Raw genomic sequence first — 19,858 nt, forward strand, 5'->3', positions numbered from 1 at the left:
AGGCCAGCAATTTGAAAGCAGTTATTTTTTTTTATTTATTTATTTTTTTTTTATTCATTTATTTTTTATTATTATTAAGATTGTACTGTGAACAGCACCCAATGGACCTGACAACCAATCACAACTCAGGGGCTGCCACTTGCAGATCTGGGCTTCTAATGCTGTATATTGAAATAACAAGGGGGACATCTAGTGGTCGGTTATCGTTAAGACAGCCAAGGTTTTACAGATACTCTGTATTGTATTGTAATGTGTGTATCTCAATGGAAAAACTTTATTTTTCTAAGCTTTGGCTGGTGTGGGAAAGTGTCACCATCTAAAGTTCTTATTGCTGCCCCGTGTCCCCATAGACATTCACTTCTCTATTTTGTTCTAGAGAGAGAGGGGAAAAATATCTGTATGTGAACATTGTGTGTGTGTGTATGTGTGTATGTGTATATATATATATATATATATATATCAGCACAGTGGTGCAGTGGGTAGCACTCTCGCCTAGCACTAAGAAGGGTCGCTGGTTCGAATCCTGGAATCCTGCCTGGAGTTTGCATGTTCTCCCTGTGTCTGCATGGGTTTCCTCCCACACTCCAAAGACATGCTGGTAGGTTAATTGGATCCTGTCTAAATTGGCCCCAGTATATGAATGTGAATTAGGACCCTTAGATTGTAAGCTCCTTGAGGGTATAGGGACTGATGTGAATGGTTAATGTATATGTAAAGCGTTGCGTAAATTGATGGCGCTATATAAGTACCTGAAATAAATAAAATATATATATATATATATATACACACAATGTAAACTCACATATTTTATTATAATCATACATTGCATATACATATTTTATTTAAAAAAAGTGTGTGTATATATGTATGTGTAATAAATATATTTATATATACAGTATCTCACAAAAGTAAGTACACCCCTCACATTTCTGTAAATCTTTTCCTCTATCTTTTCATGTGACAACACTGAAGAAATGACACTTGTCTACAATGTAAAGTAGTGAGTGTACAGCTTGTATAACAGTGTAAATTTTCTGTCCCCTCAAAATAACTCAACACACAGCCATTAATGTCTAAACCGCTGGCAACAAAAGTCAGTACACCCCTGAAGTGAAAATGTCCAAATTGGGCCCCAAAATGTCAATATTTTGTGTGGCCACCATTTTTTTCCAGCACTGCCTTAACCCTCTTGGGCATGGAGGTCACCAGAGCTTCACAGGTTGTCACTGGAGTCCTCTTCCCCTCCTCCATGATGACATCACAGAGCTGGTGGATATTAGAGACCTTGCGCTCCTCCACCTTCCGTTTGAGGATGATCCACAGATGATCAATAGGGTTTAGGTCTGGAGACATGCTTGGCCAGTCCATCACCTTTACCCTCAGCTTCTTTAGCAAGGCAGTGGTGGTCTTGGAGGTGTGTTTGGGGTGGTTATCATGTTGGAATACTGCCCTGCGGCCCAGTCTCTGAAGGGAGGGGGTCATGCTCTGCTTCAGTATGTCACAGTACATGTTGGCATTCATGGTTCCCTCAATGATCTGTAGCTCCCCAGTGCCGGCAGCACTCATGCAGCCCCAGACCATGACACTCCCACCACCATGCTTGACTGTAGACAAGACACACTTGTCTTTGTCCTCCTCACCTGGTTGCCCCCACACACGCTTGTCACCATCTGAACCAAATACGTTTATCTTGGTCTCATCAGACCACAGGACATGGTTCCAGTAATCCATGTCCTTAGTCTGCTTGTCTTCAGTAAACTGTTTGCAGACTTTCTTGTGCATCATCTTTAGAAGAGTCTTCCTTCTGGGACGACAGCCATGCAGACCAATTTGATGCAGTGTGCGGCGTATGGTCTGAGCACTGACAGGCTGACCCCCACCCCTACAACCTCTGCAGCAATGCTGGCAGCACTCATATGTCTATTTCCCAAAGACAACCTCTGGATATGACGCTGAGCACGTGACCTCAACTTCTTTAGTTGACCATGGCGAGGCCTGTTCTGAGTGGAACCTGTACTGTTATACCACTGTATGGTCTTGGCCACCGTGCTGCAGCTCAGTTTCAGGGTCTTAGCAATCTTCTTATAGCCTAGGCCATCTTTATGTAGAGCAACCATTCTTTTTTTCAGATCCTTAGAGAGTTCTTTGCCATGAGGTGCCATGTTGAACTTCCAGTGACCAGTATGAGAGAGTGAGAGCGATAACACCAAATTTAACACACCTGCTCCCCATTCACACCTGAGACCTTGTAACACTAACGAGTCACATGACACCGGGGAGGGAAAATGGCTAATTGGGCCCAATTTGGACATTTTCACTTAGGGGTGTACTGACTTTTGTTGCCAGCGGTTTAGACATTAATGGCTGTGTGTTGAGTTATTTTGAGGGGACAGCAAATTTACACTGTTATACAAGCTGTACACTCACTACTTTACATTGTAGACAAAGTGTCATTTCTTCAGTGTTGTCACATGAAAAGATAGAAGAAAAGATTTACACAAATGTGAGGGGCATACTTACTTTTGTTGTGAGATATTGTGTGTGTGTGTATATATATATTCACAATATCTCACAACAAAAGTGAGTACGCCCCTCACATTTGTGTAAATCTTTTCATGTGACAACACTGAAGAAATGACACTTGTCTACAATGTAAAGTAGTGAGTGTACAGCTTGTATAACAGTGTAAATTTGCTATATATATATATAATATATATATTTTTTTTTTACCCATACATATATTACATATATACACACACATACACTTTAAAAAAAAATGTATATGAAATGTATGATTACATTAAAATATGTGTTTACATACACAATAAATATTAAAAAAAATTATATAAACACATATTTTAATGTAATCATACATTTCATATACATTTTTTTTAAAGTGTATGTGTGTGTATATATGTAATATATGTATGGGTTAAAAAAAAAAAATATATATATATCTATATATCACTCCACATGGACACAGAGAAACAAACAGCTATTTCTTCAGAATAACAAAAGGTAGAAATCTGAAACGAAGTTTGTTCCAATCCCTGCAATGTACAGAGATCACCCAGAGGGGGGGGAGGGGAGGTGGTTCTCAACGAAAGTGGAGTTACTCTTGAAGTATGGAGACCTGAATGATCACCCCTTATTTCGAAAATGCTAGTTTCCTGGGCCCTGCAAATCCAACAACCTTGGCACTTTTCTGAGGCACTGCCCCGGGAACAAGCAGGCAGTGTTGGCTTCACTCTCACTATCCGGATCCACATTCTTGTTTTCAAAAAACATTGGAGCTCATTGTTGGCACCTCCCATATTTCTGCCAGTTCAGGGTTCTTTTGCAGGCTCACACAGTGCTCAGTACAGCAGAGGTGGCTTTTTTTTTTTGTTCGATTTGTCATATATGGAACTTTTAAAAGAACATTGAATTCTAGGAAACAAATTCCTTTATGTTATGGGAGATATGAGAGATCCATTCTCCTTTAGGAACAGTCATATGCTCCATTTTTAGTCTACAATATGGGGGTGGGGATTTACTAAAACTGGTGCGCACAGAATCTGGAGCAGCTGTGCATGGTAGCCAATCAGCTTCCAGGTCTTATTGTCAAAGCTTAACTGAACAAGCTGAAGTTGGAAGTGGATTGGCTGCCATGCAGAGCTGCACCAGTTATAGTAAATCGGCCTCCTTTATGTTTTTGCATGATGTGCTTCCTTAGTTTCCTTCTTTTTTGGATGGATATTCCATTAATACATTGACATTGTCCCTCTAGGTGTGCGTCGAGGGGCGGTTATACCTGGAGTTCATGTTTGATGACATGATGAGGATAAAAACGTGGCATTTCAGCATCCGGCAACATCGAGAACTCATTCCCCGCAGTATCCTCGCCATGCATGTAAGTGCAGAGAATTCAACAATATACGTAAAAAGGAACTCTGGGTCTATAATAAAAATAATAAAAACAAAATTCATGCAGACCTGTTCATTTAACCACTTGCCCTCCGGAAGGTTTTACCCCCCCCCCCCCTCTTCATGAAAAGGCCATTGTTTGCTATTCAGCACTGCGCTACTTTAACTGGTAATTGCACGGTCGTGTAACGATGTACCCAAATAAAATTTTTTATATGTTTTTTCACACAAACAGAGCTTTATATTGGTGGTATTTGATCACCACTGCGTTTTTTTTTTTTTAATTTTTATTCTATAAATAAAAATTTTGGAAAAAAAAAATATTTTCTACTTTCTGTTATAAAACATATCCAATAAAACATATGGTTTTATTGGATATGTTTTATAACAGAAAGTAGAAACATTTTTTTATTCCCAAAATTTTTAATCATGGAATAAAAACTAAAAAAAAATGCAGTGGTGATCAAATGCCACCAATATAAAGTTTAGGCCAAAATATATTCTGCTACATGTCTTTGGTTAAAAAAAAAAAATCCCAATAAGTGTATAATAATTGGTTTGTTATATTGTCTACAAACTATGGGATATATACTGGAATTTAAACAGCTATAGGCGCTATACTGTAATGGCGGTGATTAGCGACTTTTATAGTGGGACTGTGATAGTGTGGCGGGAAATCTGACACTAACTGACCCTCGCTGGTAGGGACACTGACACTGACATCGCCAGTGACACTAATACAGTGATCAGTGATTATACTATACACTGTCACTGTACTAATGACACTGGCTGGGAAGGGGTTAAAGTGATTGTGAACGATCACCTTGTGACACAACCCATTCAGGTTAAAATAGAAATGAAAGACAAAACATTTGTGTATAGATATAAAAAAAAAAAAATCTAAATGCCTTTTTTTTCCCCCTTTTTTATAAGTGATCACATTCTCTCTGTTCTTAGCTGCATAAGAGCTGGGGGAGAAGAAGCATCAGCACACTGAGCTTCCCAGTGAATGGCTGTGCAGCAGGGGCATATCAGGACAAGTCTGATCATTGGAGGGGAGGAGGCTGAGTTCTCAGCATAGCTAGAGAACTGACCATGCTGTGCTCTGATGCTTAGTGTGGTCAGTTTTTAATAGGAAAGCAGACTGACTGGCAGGATCACCAGGGATTTCACACAAAGGAAGCAATACAAAGAGAACAGGGGACTTTTATATACCAGTACATGGTACAGCAGACACATATCAGGGATATAAAGTGTTGGGGTAACAAACGCTTTAACAACTCTGGCAAGCAAGAGGTTAATTGTGTGCCTAAAAAGTAGGGGTGTAGCGTTGGTTGTCAGCATGAGGGGCAAGGCAAGCCATTTGCAACCCCTAACCCAGGGACTTTTAGCACTCACCGAGTCCCTTCCACTAGTATAGTAGTACTGACCCTACCTGGTTCCTACACTGACCTTACCTGGTTCCTTTACTGACCTTACCTGGTTCCTTTACTGACCTTACCTGGTTCCTTTACTGACCTTGCCTGGTTCCTTTACTGACCTTGCCTGGTTCCTTTACTGACCTTGCCTGGTTCCTTTACTGACCTTGCCTGGTTCCTTTACTGACCTTGCCTGGTTCCTTTACTGACCTTGCCTGGTTCCTACACCGACCTTGCCTGGTTCCTACACCGACCTTGCCTGGTTCCTACACCGACCTTACCTGGTTCCTACACCGACCTTACCTGGTTCCTACACCGACCTTACCTGGTTCCTACACCGACCTTACCTGGTTCCTACACCGACCTTACCTGGTTCCTACACCGACCTTACCTGGTTCCTACACCGACCTTACCTGGTTCCTACACCGACCTTACCTGGTTCCTACACCGACCTTACCTGGTTCCTACACCGACCTTACCTGGTTCCTACACCGACCTTACCTGGTTCCTACACCGACCTTACCTGGTTCCTACACCGACCTTACCTGGTTCCTACACCGACCTTACCTGGTTCCTACACCGACCTTACCTGGTTCCTACACCGACCTTTCCTGGTTCCTACACCGACCTACCTGCTTCTCCTTTCCCTGTCCAATCACAGGCTGGAAGAGGGACCAGATCTGTGTAAGTGTTACTGAACTGCAGAGGTCACCAGGCCAGCTGTGTTGTCTGGCAGAGCTGTGTAAATTTTGGGAATAAATGGGCAGAGATACAAAAATTTTCAGAAGGTAAAACAGAATCCATACATGGATCCCTAGCACGTTGCATGCTGGGACAATTTTCAGTCGTCATGTGGATTAAATGTGAAACAAAGAAGAGCACATGAATGTAAAATTAAAAAATTTAAAATTTACTGGTTATACCAGAAGCGGCATGCAAGTTTTATAGTGTTGGGCTATATATAGGTGGATTTGCACTTTATAGATCCGCCATGAATTTTTGATTTGCCATCTGAACTGTATCTTTCACCTTTTAGGCCCAGGACCCACAAATGTTGGACCAGCTGTCAAAGAACATCACAAGATGTGGACTATCGAACTCTACACTCAACTACCTCCGAGTAAGGAAGCTACACTATACATTAGATAAATCCCTATTCCATAACGTACAGATACTAACCTTTTTCAAAGACCCGGGGAAAAAAAAAAAGATCTCTAGACCATGCTATATGTTCAAATTTGTGAACCCCCAACCTTCACACTTTTATGAGCTGGTTGGACATCTGATTTCAAATTAATGGGCATTACAGTTGGTCCCCCTTTGTGACTTGAACATCCTCCACTCTTCTAGGAAGGCTTTCCACAAGATTTTGTAGTGTCTTTAGGAATTTGTGCCCATTTATGAGATCAGACACTGGAGCCAGATGAGACCTGGATTGCATGTTGGGCCCCACGTTGGGCACCAAAAAAAAAAAATGGCTTGCAGTCGTTCCAATTCACCCCAAAGGTGTTCAGTAGGGTTGTGGTCAGGGCTTTGTACGGGGCACTCAAATTCCTGCACACCAAGTTGGTTTAACCATGTCTTGATGTTGGATGAGAAGACCTTGCTCGTAATTGGCGTTGGTTTCCGGTAACATTGAGATTGTGGGGGTAGATGAGGAATGCAATGCATACAAAAAAAGTCATAGCAAACAATTTGTCACTTTTTTTATTAGTGTATGACCAAAAATATGGCTGATGCATCTTGGAGAATTGGGCTCCTCCTTCCTCAGGACTTTGGTCATAGGAACTGCAGTCTGTGTACCAATATATGATATCCATGTTATGAAGTATGTTTCCCATGTCAGGGAAAGGTCACCTATAAACCACAGATGCCTATCGGATAAGAACTGTATATTGCTGTATTCTATCCAGGATGCAGAGGATAGCTTTGATGTCTGCTGGTCTGTTCTGTAGAGTATACTGCACAATGGGGTGATGGTTCCACAGTAATTCTGTAGCTGGCAGTATGGGGGGCCTATGATCTTTCGGATGTTGTCCTACCATACTCCCATTTTATCCAATATGCCCAGGCTAGTATCATGTTAGATAAGGTCTTGTAATTCCAATAGATCACACTGTTTACAGGGAACCTCTGATCCGGGCTAGGAGCAGGCAAGGCGGGCTGCCTGATATTTATCGAACAGGAGAGAAAAGTCTTCTGTGCCCCTCTCTGATTTAAGCTTCACTTTGGTAAAGGGGACCTAACTTTTCCTGCCAACTTCCATTCTGGTGCCCAGTCAGGATGCCTCAGTGGCCAGTAGGGGGGGGGGGGGGTGCTCTCGTTGGACAGTTTTTCTTGCCAATAAAAGCAAGTTGAGAAACTCATTTGACACTCTATAGCAGCCTTTCTCAACCTTTTCAACACAGAGGAACCCTTGAAATAGTTCTCCAGTCTCGGGGAACCCCTGCTAAAAATTAGAAATCTACAACTCATGATACATTAGTGTGATGGTCAATGGGAAGAATGGTCCTTCACTTGTGGTCATTAGGAAGAATTACCTCCTTAGATAGCTAAAAAGATCAATGGTGTCGGTGGGAACTTATCCAACAGGCAGAAATGGTCCAATGCTGAAGGAACCCCTAGCAACCTGTGGAGGAACCCTAGGGTTTCCACGGAACCCTGGTTGAGAACCACTGCTCTATAGCTTTCCCCTTTGTTCCCACATAAAAGGCATGGTTTTGGAGGAGCTGGGTCAGCCTACACACCTAGACAGCAAAGGAGGGGTCTATGACCTGCAAGGAGGGAGGGGGCTGTGCTAAGAAACTGTATATAAACTATAAATATAAAATATATAAACAAAATCATCAAGACTTTTAGAATATGCTTATTTTATGATATATAGATATAGATATATATTATACAGTGCATCCGGAAAGTATTCACAGCGCTTCACTTTCTTTGTTATGTTACTGCCTTATTCCAAAATAGATTACATTAATTATTTTCCTAAAAATTCTACAAATACTACCCCAGAATGACAACATAGTAAAGGAAGTTTGTTTGAAATCTTTGCAAATTTATTAAAAATGAAAAAATCCCATGTACATATAAGTATCACAGCCTTTGCCATGACGATCAAAATTGAGCTCAGGTGCCTCCTGTTTCCACTGATCATCCTTGAGATGTTTCTACAACTTGACTGGAGTCCACCTGTGGTAAATTCAGTTGATTGGACATGATTTGGAAAGGCACACACCTGTCTATATAGAAGGTCCCACAGTTAACAGTGCGTGTCAGCGCACAAACCAAGCCATGAAATCCAAGGAATTGTCTGTAGACCTCCGAGACAGGATTGTATGGAGGCACAGATCTGGGGAAGGGTACAGAAAAATTTCTGCAGCATTGAAGGTCCCAATGAGTACCGTGGCCTCCATCTCCTAAATGGAAGTTTGGGACCACCAGGACTCTTCCTAGAGCGGGCCACCTGGGGAAACTGAGCGATCGGGGAGAAGGGCCTTGATCAGGGAGGTGACCAAGAACCCGATGGTCACTCTGACAGAGCTCCAGTGTTTCTCTGTGGAGAGAGAAGAAGCTTCCAGAAGAAAAAACATCTCTGCAGCACTCAACCAATCAGGCCTGCATCGTAGAGTGGACAGACGGAAGCCACTCCTCAGTAAAAGGCACATGACAGCCCACCTGGAGTTTGCCAAAAGGACTCTGACCATGAGAAACAAAATTCTCTGGTCTGATGAAACAAAGATTGAGCTCTTTGGCCTGAATGGCAAGTGTCATGTCTGGAGGAAACTAGGCACCGCTCATCACCTGGCCAATACTATCCCTACAGTGAAACATGGTGGTGGCAGCATCATGCTGTGGGGATGTTTTCCAGCGGCAGGAACTGGGAGACTGGTCAGAATTGGTGAAAGATGAATGCAGCAATGAACAGAGATATCCTTGATGAAAACCTGCTCCAGAGCGCTCTGGACCTCAGACTGGGGCAAAGGTTCATCTTCCAACAGGACAACGACCCTAAGCACACAGCCAAGATAAAGGAGTGGCTACGGGACAACTCCGTGAAGGTCCTTGAGTGGCCCAGCCAGAGCCCAGAATTGAACCCGATTGAACATTTCTGGAGAGATTTGAAAATGGCAGTACACCGACGCTCCCCATCCAACCTGATGGAGCTTGAGAGGTCCTGCAAAGAAGAATGGGAGAAACTGCCCAAAAATAGGTGTGCCAAGCTTGTAGCATCATACTCAAAAAGACCTGAGGCTGTAATTGGTGCCAAAGGAGCTTCACCAAAGTATTGAGCAAAGGCTGTGATACTTATGTACATGGGAGGAGCCTGTGATACTTATGTACATGGGAGGAGCCTGTGATACTTATGTACATGGGAGGAGCCTGTGATACTTGTGTACATGGAAGGATCCTGTGATTACTTATGTACATGGTCTTTTTTTTCCTTTTATTTTTTTATTTTTTTTATTTATTTTTTTTTTTTATTATTCATTTTCAAAGATATCAAACAAACTCCTTTCACGTCATTATGGGGATTTTTTTGTAGAATTTTGAGGAAAATAATTCAATCCATTTTGGAATAAGGCTGTAACATAAAATGTGGAAAAAAGTGAAGCAATGTGAATACTTTCCGGATGTACTGTGTGTGTAATATATAATGTTTATTCAAAGTATAAAATATAAAAAAATTATATATATATATATATATATATATATATATATATATATATATATATATATATATATATATATATATATATAATGTAATTGTGTGTAAAGGAAAAACACAAACATATAAAATGCTTGCTTTTTTTTTTTCCCACACAATTTTCGGTGACCGGGTCTCTTTAGATGCAGTAGAGGTGTATGTGAAGAACAGGTACTCTTCAATCTTACATATTCGCTCACTGATGATTTTTCTTCCCCCCCCTCCCACTCCCAGCTCTGCGTAATTCTAGAGCCGATGCAGGAGCTCATGTCCCGACACAAGACGTACAGTTTAAGTCCCCGGGATTGCCTCAAGACGTGTCTCTTTCAGAAATGGCAGAGGATGGTTGCACCACCAGGTGAGCAAACCTTCTTTATTACAGTTGTCCTCTACCCTCCCCCCAACCCCCTTGCAGAACAGCCATGTAAAAAACCTGTCTCTTCTTTCTTGCAGCTGAGCCAGCCCGACAGGCCCCCAATAAGAGGAGGAAAAGGAAGATGTCTGGAGGGAGCACAATGAGCTCTGGAGGGGGCAACACAAATAACAGCAACAGCAAAAAGAAGAGCCCCGCCAGCACGTTCGCCCTCTCCAGTCAGGTACCTGTAAGCATCACCTTTTAATTTTCCTTTTATATACGTAAAAATTCTACGCTTAGATTAATATAGGTATCAAAAAAAAAAAGAAAAAAGCAGCCAGCACAAGGTTCCAGATACAAAACCTACCATAAACAACGATCTATGATTCTGATCTCCAGAACCGCTCCCAGTAGAGATAGGAATAAAGTTGGATGATGACCAGAACCCAATAGCTCTCGGCCAAAAATTGCTTGAGGGATAAATCCCAAACATGCCCACAGTAGATGACGTGATTATAATGTTAGCTCCGACTCCACTCGCATGGCACAGAAACATGTAAAAAAAAAACATTAAAAAAAATCAAAGCTCATAGTGCAGTATATTCTTAAAAAAATAGTATTTGTTAGGTCTAAAATAGTACATTCACATCAAATTTAAGATAAGCATAATGGTAAGCTGCAGGGCTGTAACATCCACAATGTAATTCTTACAGTGGTGCATGATGACATCACATAAGGCACCGCCCTATGCGTTTCGTCATCTGTTTTGACGCCAGCAGGGGTGTGGCTTTTAATATTTCTCCTTTTTTTTTTTTTTTTCCCCCCCTTCAAAAAGAGCACACGGTTCATTATATTTGCCTCGGCCAGTCTATGCAGCCTTCCAGCCTGCTTTGCAACTACCAAACATGTAGCATGATGGGGAAATTAAAGAACCTGTGTGGCTGTTAAGCAAGCCATTGATTATGCAATTTTCTTTCCTTCAATCTCGGGGTGAAGGAAAGAAAATTTGTTAGATTTCCCAATCTACACAGTCAGTGTTGATGGGAGAATCCCTTCCGCTGCGCTATTGTATTCTGACAGCGGGTGGTTTATCAGCAGTCAGAATACAATGATCACTGCCAGCGGCTATAGCCACCAGCAGTGGTCGCACAAAAAAAACAGACAGGCTGGTTGTACTGCAGTCGATTGATGGATCAACTTTAGTACAACCAGCCTGTCCATAGGCTGATCAAAATTTTGGATGCCTCCTGTTGACCCAGCCGGATTTTGATCCATCTATGGCTGGCCTTACTCAGCTCTGCAAGTACATAGGCCGCTCCCCAGGGATGAGGGGTGTGGTTGTTACTCAGTTCTACCAGTACAAAGCCCGCATCCCAGGGATCAGGGGTGTGGCTGTTACTCAGCTTTACCAGTACAGAGCCCGCTTCCCAGAAATGAGGGGTGTGGCTATTACTCAGCTCTACCAGTACAAAGCCCGCTTCCCAGGGATGAGGGGTGTGGCTATTACTCAGCTCTACCAGTACAAAGCCCGCTTCCCAGGGATGAGGGGTGTGGCTATTACTCAGCTCTGTCAGTACAAAGCCCACTCCCCGGGGATGAGGGGTGTGCCTGTTAGTGCTGCCAGCACACAGGGCCAGTAGAGATATGAAACCAGTTGGATGCTTACCAGAACCCTATAGCTCTCACACCGAGTAGCCAAAAACAATATCCCAAACATGCCCACAGTAGTTGGTGTGATCAAAATTTTTGCTCCGATTCTACTCACATGGCACAGAAACATGTAAAAAATCAAAGGTCATAGTGAAGTATATCCTTAAAAATAGTCTTTATTAGGTTTAAAATAGTGCCCTCACATTAAATTGAAGGTAAACCAGTATAACAGTAAGTTGCAGGGCTGTAACATCCACAATGTAATCCCTCCAGGGGTCACTGTGCATGATGACGTCACGTTAGCCACCGTCCTACGCATTTCGTCATGTGTTTTGCCGCCAGGGGCATGGCTTTTAATTTTTCTACTTTCCTCCCTTCAAAAAGAGAGCACACGGTTCATTATATTTGCCTCGGCCAGTCAATGCAGCCTTTCATCTGCGTTACACCTACCAAACATGTAGCATGATGGGAAAATAAAGATCCGGCCATGGCATTTGTAAGAACTGAATCCCCACTGTTATAATAGTGCAGCCCTACCTCTCTGGAGGTTGGGGTTGGTGTTGCTGCTCACCGGTATTCTCTCCCTGTCAAACCAGTGTCGGCCTGTAAGGCCCCCCATGGAGGCTGGCCTTTCCACTGCCTGAGCTCAGGAATGATAACTGGCATTCCAGGTTGCTGCAGGAGGGAAAAACTGGCATTTACCAAATCCTTTCAGGGTTTTTTTTTGTTTTGTTTTTTTTCCCCCATATTCCTTTCAGCACCTGTTGTATAGATCAGTTTTTTAGTATTTTATCAGCATTGAGCTCTGGCAGCTCCTTAGACTCTGACACTTTCGCTCTGATGGGAGGGAATAGAAGCAAATAAAAGCACAAAGTCACAGAGGTAAATCTGCATCATTGTAAAAGATCAGGAGTGAATAATCAGATTGGTTTACATAGTTACATACAGTGCCTTGAAAAAGTATTTATACCACTTGAAATATTCCACATTTTGTCATGTTACAACCAAAAACGTAAATGTATTTTATTGGGATTTTATGTGATAGACCAACACAAAGTGGCATATAATTGTGAAGTGGAAGGAAAAACGATGAATGGTTTTCAAAATTTTTTACAAATAAATATGTGAAAAGTGTGGGGGGGCATTTGTATTCAGCCCCCCTTTACTTTAATACCCCTAACTAAAATCTAGTGGAACCAATTGCCTTCAGAAGTCACCTAATTAGTAAATCGAGTCCACCTGTGTGTAATTTAATCTCGGTATAAATACAGCTGTTCTCTGAAGCCCTCAGAGGTTTGTTAGCCTTAGTGAACAAACAGCATCATAAGGCCAAGAAACACACCAGACAGGTCAGGGATAAAGACATGGCCGTCCACCTAAACCAGGGGTCTTCAAACTATGGCCCTCCAGTTGTTCAGGAACTACAATTCCCATCATGCCTTGTCATGTCTGTGAATGTCAGAGTTTTACAATGCCTCATGGGAAGTGTAGTTCTGCAACAGCTGGAGGGCCGTAGTTTGAAGATCCCTGACCTAAACTGACAGGCCGGGCAAGGAGAGCATTCATCAGAGAAGCAGCCAAGAGGTCCATGGTAACTCTAGAGGAGCTGCAGAGATCCACAGCTCAGGTGGGAGAATCTGTCCACAGGACAACTATTAGTCGTGTTCTCCACAAATCTGCCCTTTATGGAAGAGTGACTAGAAGAAAGACATTGGTGAAAGAAAGTCATATGAAGTCCAGTTTTGCAGTTTGTGAGAAGCCATGTGGAGGACACAGCAAACATGTGGAAGAAGGTGATCTGGTCAGACAAGACCAAAATTTAACTTTTTGGCCTAAAAGCAAAACGTGTGTGGTGGAAAACGAACACTGCACATCACCCTAAACACACCATCCCCACCGTGAAACATGGTGGTGGCAGCATCATGTTGTGGGGACGCTTTTCTTCAGCAGGGACAGGGAAGCTGGTCAGTTGATGGGAAGATGGATGGAGACAAATACAGGGCAATCTTAGAAGAAAACCTGTTATGCCGCGTACACACAGTCGGACTTTTCGGCTACAAAAGTCCGACGGACGCCAACGGACCAAGTCCGGCGGACAATCCGATCGTGTGTGGGCTTCCCCGGACTTTCAGCTGACTTTTCCAGCCGCAAATCTGACGGACTTTAGATTTGGAACATGCTTCAAATCTTTACGTCGTAACTCCGCCGGACCCAGAAATCCGCTCGTCTGTATGTTAGTCCGACGGACAAAAACCAATGCTAGGGCAGCTATTGGCTACTGGCTATCAACTTCCTTATTTTAGTCCAGTGTGCGTCATCACGTACGAATCCGTCAGACTTTTGTGTGATCGTGTGTAGGCAAGTCCGGTCGTCAGAAAGCCTGTTGAAAGTCCGTCGAAAGTCTGTCGGACGGGCTGTCAGACATTTGTAGCTGAAAAGTCCGACCGTGTGTACGCGGCATTAGAGTCTGCAAAAGACTTGAGACCGGGGCGGAGGTTCACCTTCTAGCAGGACAACGACCCAAAACATATAGCCAGAGGAGCTACAATGGAATGGTTTAGATCAAAGCACATTCATGTGTTAGAATGGCCCAGTCACAGTCCAGACCTAAATCACATTGAGAATCTGTGGCAAGACTTGAAAATTGCTGTTCAGACGCTCTCCATCCAATCTGATAGAGCTTGAGCTATTTTTCAAAGAAGAATGGGCAAAAATTTCCCTCTCCTAGATGTGCAAAGCTGGTAGAGACCTCCCCAAAAAAGACTTGCAGCTGTGATTGCAGCGAAAGGCGGTTCTACAAAGTATTGACTCTGGGGGGCGCCATACAAATGCCCCCCACACTTTTCATATATTTATTTGTAAAAAAATATTGAAAATCATTTTATCATTTTCCTTCCACTTCACAATTATGTGTCACTTTGTGTTGGTCTATCACATAAAATACATTTTATGATTTTGGTTGTAACATGACAAAATGTGAAACATTTCAAGGGGTATGAATACTTTTTCAAGGCACTGTAGTTGCATAGTAAGGCAAAAAGGCAAAAGTTCAACCAATAATCAAAAATAACAGACAGGTATGGCAGCACTAGTTAACGTGCGTTTATCAATACAGCGCTAAAGTGTGAAAGGGTCCTCAAATGGCTAAAGCCTTTGCAATTTAAAGGCCTCCTTCATGAGTTGGTGGCATTCATATGGCACCGTTTCATCTAATCAGGTAAAGGATAGAGATATCTTCATAGTTCATGCCTCCCTTCGACAGCGTGTCAGGTCCTCAGGACCAATGTCATTGTACAGAACTTTGAAACTAACCCCCCCCCCCTTCCCGGTATACTGACTTGCCTTCTCTTTGATTGGGTCACTATACCTGGAAACAAGCACACAATTCCTGGAAACCAATCCTTAGTTTCTGTTGGCCACTTGTTTTCCCAACTTGTCAAGGAACTTCGATTTATCAAAGGAGATGAATGTGTTTCCTTGTATTTAGAAGTGCGGGCAGCAGTGTTGTCCTGGTGAGGAACTGACCTGGAACATGCGTACAGGACGTGAGTGTCGGCTTCAAAGCATAAAAATACAACGGGAACACCAAGCCAAATGGTGCAAAACCACGTTATATGATCTTGGTGTGACCATCTAAAACATCCAACGTGTTTCGGGGTCCAAACCACTACCCCGCCATGAGGGCTTAGCAAGCTTCAAATTGGTAACACTAAATTTCCGAGTCCATAGAAGCGTGGATAAAAGGTAAGCCAGGATGAAGGGGGAAGTGACTTGGCCACTGAGATGCGTTGGCTGTTTTATGTGATGATGCTATGAACCAACAAAGAGATGTAAAGTCTTTCCCCATTTGGTTTGGTGCTCCTGATGTACTTTGACCATGTTTTGAGCCATGTTGGTGGTACCTACTGGTGGGGAGCTTAACTTGAGAAGCATTACCGGAGCCAGTGAGCTGATTGGTTTTGTTAATTCTTTTTTGAACACAAGTGTTGAAGTGCCAGCACATCTAGGATGACTTTTTAAGAGTTTCCGCTAGTCAGCCATCACTTCCTTCATGCTTGATCCAGATCGGCGATGCACCAGGTAATAAAGCCAGGATAAGTGGACAGCCTTGAAGTCTGGAGCTGTAATGGCAACAACCCACCAGCTACCTACAGTGCATCCGGAAAGTATTTACAGCGCTTCACTTTTTCCACATTTTATGTTACAGCCTTATTCCAAAATGGATTCAATTCATTATTTTCCTCTAAATTCCACAAACAATACCCCATAATGACAACGTGAAAGAAGTGTGTTTGAAATCTTTGCAAATTTATTAAAATGAAAAAAGGAAAAAAATCCCATGTACATGGGTATCGCAGCCTTTGCTCAATACTTTGGTGAAGCACCTTTGGCACAAATTGCAGCCTCAAGTCTCTGAGTATGATGCTACAAGCTTGGCACACCTATTTTTGGGCAGTTTCTCCCATACTTCTTTTGAAGGACCTCTCAAGCTCCATCAGGTTGGATGGGGAGCGTCGGTGCACAACCATTTTCAGACCTCTCCAGAGATGTTCAATTGGATTCAAGTCTGGGCTCTGGCTGGGCTACTCAAGGACATTCAGAGTTGTTCCATAGCCACTCCTTTGTTTTCTTGGCTGTGTGCTTAGGGTCGTTGTCCTGTTGGAAGATGAACCTTCACCCCAGTCTGAGGTCCAGAGCGCTCTGGAGCAGGTTTTCATCAAGGATGTCTCGGTACATTGCTTTGGAGCAGGTTTTCATCAAGGATGTCTGCTGCATTTATCTTTCCCTCGATCCTGACTAATCTCCCAGTTCCTGACACTGAAAAACATCCCCACAGCATGATGCTGCCACCATCATGCTTCACTTTAGGGATGGTATTGGCCAGGTGATGAGCGGTGCCTGGTTTCCTCCAGACATGAGGCTTGCCATTCTTGCCAAAGAGTTCAATCTTCTCTTTTTTTCATCAGACCAGAGAATTTTGTTTCTCATGGTCTGAGAGTCCTTCAGGAGGTGCCTTTTGGTAAACTCCAGGCGGCTGTCATGTGCCTTTTACTGAGGAGTGTCTTTCGCCTGGCCATTCTACTATACAGGCCTTAATGGTGGAGTGCTGCAGAGAGGGTTGTTCTTCTGGAAGGTTCTCCTCTCTCCACAGAGAAACGCTGGAGCTCTTTCAGAGTAACCATCGGGTTCTTGGTCACCTCCCTGACTAAGGCCCTTCTCCCCGATCGCTCAGTTTGGCCAGGTGGCCCACTCTAGGAAGAGTCCTGGTGGTTCCAAACTTCTTCCATTTACAGATGACAGAGGCCACTGTGCTCATTAGGACCTTCAATGCTGCAGACATTTTTCTGTACCCTTCCCCAGATCTGTGCCTCGATACAATCCTGTCTCGGAGATCTACAGACAATTCCTTGGACTTCATGGCTTGGTTTGTGCTCTGACATGCACTGTTAACTGTGGGACCTTTATATAGACAGTGTGTGCCTTTACAAATCATGTCCAATCAACTAAATTTACCACAGGTGGACTCCAATCAAGTTGTAGAAACATCTCAAGGATGATCAGTGGAAACAGGAGGCACCTGAGCTCAATTTTGAGTGTCATGGCAAAGGCTGTGATCCTTGTGTACATGGGAGGAGCCTGTGATACTTATGTACATGGGAGGAGCCTGTGATACTTATGTACATGGGAGGAGCCTGTGATACTTATGTACATCGGATTGTTTCATTTTTTATTTTTAACAAATTTGAAAAGATTTCAAACCAACTTCCTTTACGTTGTCATTCTCGGGTATTGTTTGTAAAATTTTGAGGAAAATAATGAATTGAATTCCTTTTGGAATAAGTCTGTAACATAACAAAATGTGGAAAAGGTTGAATACTTTCCGGATGCACTGTATTACTCTATTGGCGGGCCGTGCTTGCTATGGTAGTCGTCTGTGCTCCCGTCTTCAATGCCATATCAAACGTTGGCCTTTTAAGGTGGAACTCCACTATCTCTACCTTGTCCGATCACAGAACACACTGAGTTCATTGAGAAAAATGCATGGCTTTCAGTGAACGACGTCTGTGCTTAGCAAGCAACCCCCTGTGTTCACTCTGAAGATGGGCAGCCACTCAGCACCGGACCCGCAACACATCGAGAATCAATGAATTAGGCGCAAATACTACAGTGATTCTCCGCTTCTACAGGGATTGGTCTGGTGTGGAATATGTATACTTGCATTGGTCCAATTTGGGTCACTGTTAGTATGCAGATAGGAATTCGGTTTAAGTATTTTAATATTGATGCTGGAAAGGTATTTCTAGCTGGGAGCTTTTACCATATTCAGCAGGGACACAGTATTTTTAAAGTGTTTTTATTTATTTTGTTTTGGGATGAGGGAGGAAGTGTTGAAACCCCCATCAGGTTTTGATGCTACCTGTGTCTCTTCTGGAGAGATTCTCCTTCTCTACTTGTTCTGATGGTCATTGTCCCTAGGAGAGGTTACCTCTTTCTCCCTGTTGGGTTTCCAGGACAAGAAAAAGGAGAAATCTCCCCAGCAAGGCACAGACCGGAAAAAAAAAAAACAGAGGGTTCAAACAACTTCTCACTCTATCCAAAACCAAAAAGTTTTGGCTTTAGATGTACTTTTAAAGAAGGAGGTATGTGATAAGAATTCTGCATTCCCTGCATTGTGTTCTTTCAAGGACTTTCCACTTTTTTTATTATATTATGTAGTCTTTTGTAACCTCACGTTTTGACAAGTAGCCCCTGGCTCCCATCAATATATATTGAAGTCCAACTGAAATTGCAGGGAAAAAAAAGAGGTTAGACGGTGGACTAAAGCCTCCATTGTCAGAGTTCACTACCATGTTGGAGCTGTTGTGCAAAACATGACTGTTCAGTCCAGAAGGCACCAACAAAGACTCCTCCTTTAGTAAAGCAGGCCTGGTCAGACACACCCTCCAGTGGGATGAGGGGTGTGGCTGTTACTCAGCTCTGCCAGCACAAAGCTCCTCCCCAGGGGTGAGGGGTGTGGCTGTTACTCAGCTCTGCCAGTACAAAGCCCCTTCCCCAGGGATAAGGGTTGTGGCTATCAAGCAAGCCATAGAATATTTAATTTTCTTTCCTTTTAACCTTGGGTTGAAGGATAGAAATTACTTGACTCCCCCATCTACACAGTCAGTGTTAATGGGGGAATCGCTTCCGCTGCTTTTTTGAATTCTGACAGTGGGAGGTTTCCCAGCCAATTAACGGATCAACTTTAGTACAACCAGCCTGTCCATAGACCAATCGAAATTTGGCCAGTTCCTGCCGAACCAGCCAAATTTCAATCCATCTATGCCCTGCCTTAGCTCTGCCAGTACAAAGCCTCTTTCCCCATGATGAGGGGTGTGGCTGTTACTCAGCTCTACCAGCACAAAGCCCCTCCCCATGATGAGGGGTGTAGCTGTTACTCAGCTCTGCCGGCAAGACCGATCGAAATCTGGCCAGTTCCTGCTAAACCAGCCAAATTTCAATCCATCTATGCCCTGCCTTAGCTCTGCCAGTACAAAGCCTCTTTCCCCATGATGAGGGGTGTGGCTGTTACTCAGCTCTGCCAACACAAAGCCCCTCCCTATGATGAGGGGTGTAGCTGTTACTCAGCTCTCCCAGCACAAAGCCTCCTCCCCAGGGATAAGGGATGTGTCTGTTTTTAACATGCCATAGATTATGCAATCTTCTTTCCTTTAACCTTTCGTTGAAGGAAAAAAATTGCTCCATTTCCCCATCTACAGAATGAGTGTTGATGGGGGAATCCCTTCCGCTGCACTATTGTATTCTGACAGCCGTCAGAATACA

The 19,858-nt window shown here is 43.1% G+C and overlaps 1 protein-coding gene across 9 annotated transcripts in view; it reads left to right on the top strand.

The window, feature by feature from the left end:
• The window catches only part of LDB1 (LIM domain binding 1), a 228,660-nt gene that overhangs the window by 200,039 nt on the left and 8,763 nt on the right, over positions 1–19,858 (top strand). For 4 of the 9 annotated variants that reach the window (XM_073595477.1, XM_073595471.1, XM_073595472.1 and 1 more), the window contains exons 7-11: positions 3,770–3,892; positions 6,361–6,444; positions 10,267–10,390; positions 10,486–10,634; positions 18,550–18,678. In XM_073595477.1, coding sequence (XP_073451578.1) covers positions 3,770–3,892; positions 6,361–6,444; positions 10,267–10,390; positions 10,486–10,634; positions 18,550–18,678 — 609 coding nt within the window. The remainder of the gene's footprint in view (positions 1–3,769; positions 3,893–6,360; positions 6,445–10,266; positions 10,391–10,485; positions 10,635–18,549; positions 18,679–19,858) is intronic. The other 5 variants (XM_073595476.1, XM_073595479.1, XM_073595478.1 and 2 more) reach the window with 3 other exon arrangements.

Source organism: Aquarana catesbeiana, linkage group LG08 (assembly GCF_042186555.1).
Source record: "Aquarana catesbeiana isolate 2022-GZ linkage group LG08, ASM4218655v1, whole genome shotgun sequence".
NCBI classification, from domain to species: Eukaryota; Metazoa; Chordata; class Amphibia; order Anura; family Ranidae; genus Aquarana; species Aquarana catesbeiana.